The 11646-nt window shown below is 31.2% G+C and overlaps 1 protein-coding gene across 1 annotated transcript; it reads left to right on the top strand.

Moving 5' to 3' along the window:
* Window positions 1-5318: 5318 nt before the first annotated feature.
* LOC131009361 (transcription factor MYB101-like) lies at window positions 5319-10423 on the top strand. The gene is made up of 3 exons (XM_057936655.1): window positions 5319-5729; window positions 6558-7254; window positions 9846-10423. The coding sequence occupies exons 1-3, from the start codon at window positions 5430-5432 to the stop codon at window positions 10112-10114; spliced, it is 1266 nt and encodes a 421-aa protein (XP_057792638.1). The 5' UTR covers window positions 5319-5429; the 3' UTR covers window positions 10115-10423.
* Window positions 10424-11646: the final 1223 nt, after the last annotated feature.

The raw sequence follows: 11646 nt of genomic DNA on the forward strand, positions 1-11646 counted from the left end.
TTATAATCCTACTAATGATTATTATTTATTTTTTATTAATTTAATTGAAAAAAAAATTGGATCCCCTGAATCGAAAGTCTGACTCTGCTACTAACTATTTCCCTTCCCCAAAGTCAAAAATTAAAATAAAATAAAATAAAATAAACTTAGCCAAATACTCAATGGCGTGATGATTCACTTAACTTTCCTATTTAGCTAAAATATGATACGTACGAAGTTGGAAGTATGTATATTAATTATTGGGACACTACATATTTAATATTAATTTGATTAATGTGGTATATCTAGTTGACTATTTGTACCCGGAAACTTATGTAGGTTGATAGTTTTGGGACCTAAATTTTTTATTAATTTAGAGAAAAAGTAATACTAATATATTACTAGTAATTTGTTATAATTTATAGAGTGTTTTCTTAAAATATGCATGCCTTCATTACTTCTTTTTTGCTCGGCTGAAATAGATAGTGGCGTTTACTTTGGATGATTGGTTTTGCTAGATAAAAAATTTAAGATTATTTGATGGATTGAAACTTTGGATATCCCAAGACCCTTGATTATTTCTATTTGTTTGATTTTTATTCCATTGAAATGGTGGAATTGGAGAAATTTACTAATTGATGATTTTTGAACTAGATAATTTATTAATTTTAAAAAAATTATTAATTTATCGAATATTATTTTAAAGATGTTTTATTATATTTGCTAGAAATTAATTAGTCTCCACAAATCGTTCTTCTATGAAATTTTGCCTATCAACGAATTTAATTGCACTATTAATTTTCATTATTTTTTACCTAACTCAACTGAATTTTCCACCCCCACTCTTAGGTTTAGTAATTGTACGTACTAATTATTTAAATTACTTGTAATATAATTGTTATATGTACAGGCTACATGAAAGCATGATGGTATCTTTTTAGCAGAGTAAATATTATTTTAAATCTCAAACTATTTTCGCAATATCAATTATATCTTGAACTATTGAAAATATATATTTTAAATTATGAGCTATTGATTATGTATCCATCGTGCCATCCGACTATTTTTTGGCTCCGAAAAGTTGACGTTGCTTGTATTTGGAATTATTCATATTTTAACTTACATGGTACAAATTTTTAAATGATGAACTGTTGATTGTATCGATCAACCGGGCCATCCGTCTATTTTTAGAAAAATTTAAATTTTTAAATAACGTTTTGTGCCATGTAAGTTAGAAAAAAAAAAGACAGGTAACATTTTGTGCCACGTAAGATAGAAAAAATCTTGATCGTCCGGTTCATACGATCAACAGTTTATGATTTAAAAAGATATTTTCGATGGTTCATATATAATTGATAATGCGAAAATAATTTAAGATTTATATAAAGCAAGTATATAGTTTGTGTTTGTGTTGGCCAAGTAGTAAGGGGTTAATGCCTAAGGCCAAAGGTACGTGTTAGGTTCGAGTCCCCAGTGGCGCAGCATTTAAATTTATTTATTTAATACTGTTAATTAAAAAAAAAAGCGATATTTAGCTTTCATGTGGTTTAATTTTATTTTCTAGTCTAGAAAGGGACTCTTGGAGAAAAAGTAGTCTATCAACATTTTGAAATTCGCCCGCTTGTTAATGGGCCAGATCAGTCGTCTCGATAAAAACTCGTTTGCTTCAAACAAACAAACAACATCAACAACAAAAAAAAAAAAAAACGACGATAATGGGCTAACAATAATGGGACGGAGGGAGTATAACATAAGGTTAGTTATCGCCTTCGGATCCTCCTTCGTCTCCTTCAGTGCATCAGCCAACCCTTGTTGAATCAACATTACATAGCATTGTCCCCTTGGGATGGCCTAGTGGTTGGGGTGGTTGTCTGTTGTCCAAGAGGTCACAGGTTCGAGTACTCTCGGCCACAATAACCACTAGGTGGGGTGTGTGTGTGGTTTGTATTATTTATAATGTAATTTCATCAAAAAAAAAAAAACATTACATAGCATCAGGAGCGGATCTATGTAAGCCCAATATTTTCTCCTATATATATTCCTAACATCTCTATAATCCAGCCCATAGCCCAGCCCAAACCTAAAAAAAATAAACTTCCCAACATATAGAATTAAGGTGAGTCAATACACAGGTTCTTGAGCAAAATCAGTAGGGCACGAATTCTTATCATTGTATTCGTTTTTGATGATTTTTATAAAGGGAAATTAAATAAAATATTTTAAAATTTTAATAGCATATTCGTTTTAAATTCGTTTTTGATGATTTTTATACCATGTTAAAGATCTTGTATGTACTTAAACTTAAGATGCACATTGAATATTTCTTCATAAATCAAATTTGACGATATTTCGAAAAGAATTAAAATTATATGGAAAAAAAGACATAAAAAATAATGAAAAAACTGATGAGAGAAGAAAGAGAAAAAATAGAGGGAGAAAATGGAGTGAGAAAACTCCTCTTTTTTTTTTTTGATCGGGCAAAGTCATGTTAGATGTTAGTAATTAGTTCCCCATCCACTCCAAGAACCACCTTATCTCTCCATTCACCAAGATCCACCTTATATCTCTAATCTCCAATTCAATCTCCAATTCGCTCCCAAGAGGGATCGAACCCGGGTCACTTCACTTAAGTGAGGACCCGGTGGCCAGTGGGGAAAACTCCTCTTTTATATATATAAATTAGTATTTGTATCCCATGCAATTCACGAAAAATATTTTTATAATTCTGTATTTATATCAAATTAATATTAATTTGATTATGATATTTATAAATATAATAAAAAAATATTTTTAACTGAATATGTTTTATCTTAATATTGAAAAAGAAATACAATAATCGAATCGATCAATGCTCACCCTTGACTAGAGGCTCAGAGGCCCAGGCCCAGGCCCAGGCCCAGCATAATTTAATTTCTTTTAGTACAATTATTAAAGAGGTATCCAAATATGACCCGACCCAATTCTGTCCAATGGGCTTTGCAATTTAACCCTCGACCAGCATCTAGAAGTCCAACATCTTCCCTCAAAAAAGAAAAAGAAAAAAAAGAAGTCCAACATCGAATTTTTTTTTCTAAAATCATGTCTTTTTTATTGTTATTTTCATGTATGTTTTTAGGATAAATATCATTTTAAGTCTTAGTTTATTTTTTACTATTGAAAATATGCTTTAAAATCTTGAACTATCGATTTTGTATCAATTGTACCATCCATTAATTTTTTGCTTTGAAAAATTGACGTGGCTTGTCAGATACCACATTATATGTAGAATTATTTGTTTTTTTTTTTTTTTTACTTATATGGTACAGAATAACATCATTTTGTGCCTTACTAAAAGAAAATTTTGGAAGAATAATTGCAATTTTTTCAATTACTAAGAGGTAAAACGACGTCGTTTTAGGACATCATTGATAGTGCAAAAATAATTAGGGGCTTAAAGTAATACTCCCTCGTCTCAATTCAATAGGCAACAAGGCATTGACACATATAGTAAGAAACAAATCGTTTATAATAAAATAGGAGGGAGAAGATAACTTTTTCGAGGTTATATTTGTAAAAAAAAATAAGAAATAGAAATGAAAATATTTTTTTTTAAGTGAAAAAAGAGATAATTATGCACGAGTTACAATAACATTTATTACATATAACGAGTTATGTGAAGATGCTTGTTATATATTGATTTTCTATTCTATGAAGTGGCCTATTAAAATGAGACGTTCAAATAAGAAAGCGCGACGTATTGAATTGGGACTGGGTAAGTATTTATTATCCCAGCTTTATTTTTAATCATCTCTATCAAGCATTTCCTCAAACACTTTCTCGGTTACAACAATTTGACTAAGAATCGAAGCCTTCATACCTGGAAATGGATGAGGAATTGAAGGCAAGATAAATTAATACGATTTCGTTGTTAACTTCTCAACAAATAATAATAGATTACATTAGGCTAGAGTTCAAAAAATTCATCTTAGCTTAATTATATATGTAAATAAATTCCAATTAATATGGAAGCTAGCCAATCAAATTATTATGAACGGAAAAATTTGTTTGTGGATTAATACTTTTCTAATTAATTTAATAGAACAAATTAATTAAACTTCAAGAGAAAAATGCTACATGTATATATTTTGTTGATTAGGCGGTGTCCATCAAATTCAAATTGACAGGTATATATTCACAATTAAATATTTCGAAACAATAGCATATATAAAACTTGAAATCGAATCTTGACAATATACAATATAAGGTAAGTAACTAAATATCAAGTGCAATCCATGTGAAAATATTAAGGATTAATAGAATCTCGTACTAAAATACATTGAATACCGTGACGAAGAACTGTCGCAATTTGAGGTGGGAAAACCTTGTTCATGAAAAACATGCAAACACAAATGACATGTGATTTTAGAGTAAGAGGCTGTTTGGCTAAACTTATTATAGAAAGCTAATTATAGAATGTACGTTAAAGAATGAAAACACTAGTTAGAGTAAGAAATTCGAACAAAAATAAAATTAGAAGGATATATGATAGATTTAACAAATCACAGTAAGATTGTACACGCTTTAATCAAAATGATTGCATCATATTCTCTCTGTTTACAAGAAATAATTCTAGAAAGAAAAGGCATAAGTTTTAATAAAAATAGTTAAGTACTGTATTATGAGTGGAGAATTAAGGGGTTCCAGTTAAAAAGTAATGTTAATCACGATTGTATTGTGAGTGGAGAAAAAGGTCCACCATGTGATAGGAAGATTTCAAAAATGAAAAGAGATTAATTTTTGTAGATATCCCAAAATTGCAAAAATTGACTTTGTGGACAGAGGGAGTATAAGATTATGAAAAAAATAAATCAGGGTTGGGAAACTTATTTTTTGGGGACTTTATAAGCAATCAGAGTTTATTTTTCACATTCATAAACTATTTATAAGCTTATTTTACCAAACATTACTCAAGAGCTTATAAGCTCAGCCAAACACTACTCTCTTGCTTATAAGCTTATTTATAATTGCCTAAACCAATGTCAAATTTTATGTAACAACGTCAATTATTTGGCTAGTCATATCACTAGTAAATTTGACGAAAATCCTAGTGAAATTAATTAAGTCAATAATTCAGTAATTACTACACCAAACACTAAAGTTTGTAAAATTCAGTAATTTATAGGTAACTAACACTTGATTTAAGGATTGGTTTTATTTTTGCTTTTGAGGGAACTAAACAAGGGTTGATTTTGTAATTCCAAAATGAATAAATAAAATAAAATTGTAAACGGAGGAGCATTCAACAAGGGGCCGAAGTATAAGGTTTCACCTATAAATTGTCACCCCTCACACTCTCACCCAGCCCCCATTTTTCCCTACTCAAGTTTGGTCCCACAACCTCTCTCTCTCTCATCTTTCTCTCTCTCTCTCTCTCTCTGCAATCTTTGCACCTTCATTCATCAATTTGATACATGGCGCCTGATGTTTGCGAAGGTTTAAGGAATTCTAGCAGGCATGCGCTGAAGAAGGGGCCGTGGACGACGTCGGAGGACTTGCTGCTGCTGGAATACGTGAAGAAGCACGGCGAGGGCAACTGGAACGCAGTTCAGAGGAATTCTGGGCTCATGCGATGCGGCAAGAGCTGCCGCCTCCGCTGGGCCAACCATTTGAGGCCCCATCTCAAGAAAGGCGCCTTCTCCGTTGACGAGGAAAACCTCATCGTCGAGCTCCATGCCAAAATGGGCAACAAATGGGCTCGCATGGCCTCTCAGGTCCCTCTCTCTCTCTCTCTCTCTATATATATATATATATATATATATATATGTGTGTGTGTGTGTGTTTGGGTGAAAACCAATCCTTTTTATCTGTCGAAGTTCAATTGATAAAACGTTTTTAGAGAAAGGAAAAAGAAAATGTTTCTCAAGTGTTTCTTGTTTGGGAGTTGTATTGATTTTTTTTCTTTTTGGTATTTGGAAGTTTACATGTGTGTATTTGTATGAAACCCACACAGCAGCTTCTTTCTGATCAATCCTTTTTATTTGTCGAAGCACAGTTCAATTGATAAAATGTTTTCAATAAAAGAAAAAAAAAATCTTTCTCAAGTGTTTCTTGTTTGGGAGTTGTATTGATTTTTTTTTCTTTTTGGTATTTGGAACTTTACATGTGTGTGAAACCCACTTCTTTCTTTTGGAGTTGCATAAAGTAGCTTCTGATTAAAAAAAAAAAAGAAAAAATAAAATTGGTCTGTCAAAGTGGAGTTTAAATTTTTTTTGTCCGTCAAAACACAGTTCAATTGATAAAGCGCTTTTAAAGGAAGAATAAAAAAAAAATCTTTATTTCTTGTTTGGAAGTTGTATTGTTTTTGTTTTTTTTTGGAAGTTTATGTGTGTGTGTATTTGTGTTAAAATACTTCTTTCTTTTGAGAGATTTAAGAATTGCATACAATATCTTCCTCAAGGTTTCTTGTTTGGGAGTTGTATTGATTTTTTATTATTATTATTATTATTATTATTATTATTATTATTATTATTATTTTGTGTTTTTTGGAGTTATAATCTTTTGATTTAATTATTTTCTTCAAAATTTATTTTTGAAATCAGCTTCCGGGAAGAACAGACAACGAGATCAAGAACTACTGGAACACGAGGCTGAAGCGGCGGCAGCGCGCGGGGCTGCCGATCTACCCTCACGAGATCATCGCGGAGCAAGGGCAGCAGCACCGCCGCAACAATCCGCCGCAGCCTTCTCTCACCTCTCTCCACCGCCGGAATCCGAATCCGCTAATCACATTTGCTTCACCGATGATCGCCTCTTCGGAGATCAATCGCAGCGGTCCTCATCTCTACGCCAACAATCACCAGCTGAAGCTCTACCACGACGGCATCAATGGCGGCCTCACGCTGTCGCTGGACGCCTCGAATTCGCTGATGTCTTCATCGACTTTCCTCAATCAAGGGTTAGTAGTGAATCAATTGCCGATCAATTCGCTCGTTCATCAATACAATTCGCTCAATCCAGTCAGCTACGGATTGGGGGCTCTAGGGCTGCCTTCAATCCAATCGGCGGCGGTACTGACTCCGGCGGCTTCGTCTAGCGATTTTGTGGCGGCGGCATCGAGCGACGGCGCTGAGGATTTTGAGGTGGAGAGGAGGAGTAGATCGAGCGGAATGCTGGAGGATTTATTTGGGGAATCTCAAGCTTTGGCGTATCGTGGGAAAGGAGGTGGAAATTTGCATGAAGAAGGAGCAGATTTTGGTGTCAGCCATGGCGGTTCAAGCTCGCATGAAAGCTATGAAGGTATAATAAACTCCTTTTTATCAACACTTGTTTGATTCAAGCTATGGAGATGAATTTTGTTTTCTTTTTAGTTTTTGATTAATGGGATTTAGGAATGTTAATCTAGCTCGAAATCTGTGGGTTAGTTCGAATATACTGACTCTTTGGGAGGGTTAAGATTGAAAATTTAGCCTTATAAAATTCTAGCCTAAATAGCCCGATAATTCGATAGGGTTAGTCTAAAGATAACCTGACCTCTATATGACTGACCTGAAAATAATGTTTGTTTGGTATTTACTGATTTCATCGAAGTAAAAAGAATTTTTATAACAAGAATTTTTTTTTTCAAAGGTTTGTGAAATGTATGTATTTTTATTCGGATTCGAAAATCATACTCTATCATTTTACTTTTCGTTGTTTTTAATTTAATACTTAACATAAAAATCTAGGTATAAAAATTTGAAAATTTATTTAAGAAAAATGTGGGTATGCCTGTCCCTCTATGTCGATTAAATGTCACTTATTTATAATTGTATTTGTTTGTTACAAATTATAAATTATTAAGTGAAATATTTTTTATATATAAATTTTGGAGCTTGATTAACCTCATGAACAAGCCTGAAACCCAAAAAATTAAGGTTAAAGTTGAGAATTTATAGTCCCAAAAAATTCCAACTTGCATAGCTCACAATCCGTATAATCCGCAACTTGATAAGATTAGTCTGAAATCTAATGAGTTGGTCTAATTAATATTCCTAATGAGATTGTCAACTTAGCTATTTCTTGAAAAAAAAAAATCTTACGGCTTAGAAAATATGAGATCCTTTATCCACAACCCTTTCTTAAAGCTTTTATTAGTTAATGTTTGTGTTATCCTAATTAGGGTTTATAATTATTTTTGAGTTTTTAATTTTTAGTTGATGATTTATATACATATATATAGTTCCATTTTTTTTATTGATAAAATGTCGATTAAAGGTTGATTCATTATCTTGTAGATTATTTTTTTTTTATTTCAATACTAAAACATATTTTTTAGTATAGTATATGAGTGAGACACTAAACAATGGAACAAATTATTTGTTCACGATGGAGCTTCGTTGGTTGCGGATGGGATCCTCTGTCTCATTATTTAGTGTGTACCACTCTTAATTTATCTATTTTATAATTATTTTTTATAAAAATAAAAATATTATTATATTATAAACTCTAATTAATATTTATGACTAGAAATTGAAATTTAAAAAAAATTATATACCCTAATTTTGAATTAATGAACCCAAATAATCCATTATTAATTTAAATAAATATAAAAAAATATTCATAAATCCTAATTGGATGAGTGAACCCTTGTTAATTATCTATTTATTATGTTAAAGCATAATAAATTAAAATTAAAAAAAATATAATTAAAAATTATATAATAAATTAAGAGTGGTATATGGTGGTACACACTAAATTGTGGGACAGAGGATCCCACGTGCATTGCGGGGTATAAGGCCGGAAATTATGAAATATATTTGGGCTTTAATTATATATTGGTCAATGCAAATAAATGAGAGATACAAGTGTCAATGTATTTAAATGAATTTTTCCAAATATAGCATCCGTAAAATCATCGTTCATGTCAAGAGAATGTCAATTAATGAGTTGTGGGCGGCTTTGCTTTCTGACAAACTCGACCCCATTCTAATACGTCACGGATAATCTTTATATTTAATTGAAAACTTTAATTGGATAATCTTATATTTAATTGAAAACTTTAATTTAGGGTAAAGGTCGTGGTCTATTAATCTATTCATACGATTCAAATTTATTAAAATTTATTATGAAAATCAAGTTATTTTGTTGACAGGGGTGATTGTCCTAGACCTCTTGAGTATTTACATTTCAAGAATTTACATTTCTAACTTGGAGTGACACCATTATATAGTACCTCTGTTCATCAAGAATATACTAATTTGATTTCGACACGAATTCTAGTAAAATACTTAGTTGGTAAATGTACTTTTAGGGTCCTTTCAATTACTAAGAGATTAATCAAAACTAAATGGGCCCAAGATTATCTAAGATAAATTTTGTCACACGGAGAGGTCAAGACTCATTAGCAATGACTAATCTTACGCGACATAATTGTCACGAGACTAAGTCACGAGTTGAGTCCATCTAACCAAACAATATATCATAACTTATCATGAAATTAAATCTTATTTAATCCATTGAACCTAACACCTCCTTAGTGGATAAAGGATCCTATCATGTAGAAATGAATTATTGTGGTTGAATTGAGTGTGTTGTTATTAGAAATTAATGAATGTTGCGATTAAAAGGAGAAAGTAAGAGAATCCAAAAAAGAAAAATAGTATTTATTTTTTATTTTTGGACTGAGTTAGATAGCATGTTATATTGTTTCTTATTACATATAATGAAATTTGAATTAGTATCATTTCATCTCATTATTCAATTCAATTTACCTTTTTCTTTTAGTGATTCGTATCGACTGCTTATTGAGTAGGTAGCTCGACCTAGAATTTATTGATTAAATTCATCCTATGTTATTTTTCATACATTAATTGTTACTAGTGATATTCATAACGTATCATTTGGCACAGGCGTGGAAGCAAAGGCTCCCAAAGACACGACTCAGATGGATGACGAACTGATGAACCTTCTAGACAATTTCCCGTTGTCCGTCCCAATCCCGGATTGGGACGGAGAAGATGGAAGCGAATCGCCAAGTTTGAACGATGGTACAAGCAACACGATGCATAGTCAACCCATTGCTTCAGAGTACAACCCGGTTGCAGACTCACTTGAGTCACCAAATCAAGATTGGCACTTTGGTTCTTGCCTTTGGAATAACATGCCTAGCATTTACTAATATGATTTCATCGACGCTACCAAATGCATCAATCTTCAAGAATTGAGAATATATATACAAAGGCAAAAGATTGAAAGATTAATTATCTTATAAATATGTGTTTATATGTTAAATGAATTTGAAGAGTGCGTAGTTTCAAATATTGTTGTGTGTTGGTTCATGAAGAGTACTTCTTTCTTTATGGGATTTAAGGCATATTGTGTAATATTAGAATTAATGGACCACTTGAATTGTTGTAATCCAACAAACTAGCATGATTTTGCTTATTTTGGTAGTGAGTGTATTTTGATTTTGTGTTTCTTTTATAAATGTTGTGGTACTAAATATGAGATTTAATGTTACATCTAATGTTTTATTATTATCACCACATGAGATCATCTATCTTATTTTTTGTGTCACATTTTCAACTTTTTTATAATTTATAATTTTAATTTATTATATTTTGTTAAGCTATGGTTCACTAATTAGTTTTTACATTTATTTTAGAACTTTTGATTAAATATTTATAAAATAGTGAAATTAATAGTGAAGCATGATGGGACACAATAAACTATGGGACAGAGGATTTCCTTTGTTAATTTTTTTAGACCGATTTCATCTGTTATTATCAATGCTTACTTATGTACATATCGAATATAATATATTAAATTGAATAAGAGTGGTAGAGTTCATAATTTTTCAAGAATTAAATATTGTCTTTTATGAAAATGAGTCATTTTTAGTAAAACGATCCAAAATGAAAAACGATTTATCTTTAATAGGACGAATGAAGTATTACTTTATCCATTAAAATTCTCTCCTTTAATATTTTCTTGAGAGAAAATATAATATTCGTCGCATAATAAATTATTGTAAATATAACTGGTGGCGCTCCAATAGAAGCATAAATTTGAAACAAGAGATAATAAATATGAATCGTGTAAGTGTGTAATGATATAATAATAAAAAATTATTATTATTTTTATATTTTAATCTACATGATACATGATTATAATGTCCTATTACTATATATGTTTTTGGCTAAAATAGGTGTTGCCTCTTTGAAACAAATGATATATTAATGTGTGTGTGTGTGGAGCTATGTTGCATAGGTACGGGGGTGCGGATGCGGGGACGATACGATTCGAGTACGGGGATACGGGTTTTTAAAAATTATAGGGTGCGACTCGGCAAAGATACATCTAATTATTAAAATTTTATGATATATAATGCTTATAAAATATATACAATTTAAATTTTCTTAAATTAATTATATGTAATTTACATTTTATTTTACCCAAAAGTTAAGCATTTTCAATTATATAAGTTAATTGAGCAACAATATAACGATTCAAATATTATTATAAAATTATCAAAATAACCTTGTGTAGGCCTTTCGTGCACGAGATACGTGAATTTCGCATATGGAATTTGCGAATCCGGTTTATTTTTATAAATTGTTTTAAAAGATACGCCACGTGGCGAATCGGGTGCGAATCCGAGAGAATCGCACCCTAAAAGAATCCGATTCGCCGTACATGTTAATTTTTGAA

This window comes from Salvia miltiorrhiza, chromosome 2 (genome assembly GCF_028751815.1).
Source record: "Salvia miltiorrhiza cultivar Shanhuang (shh) chromosome 2, IMPLAD_Smil_shh, whole genome shotgun sequence".
NCBI lineage: Eukaryota > Viridiplantae > Streptophyta > Magnoliopsida > Lamiales > Lamiaceae > Salvia > Salvia miltiorrhiza.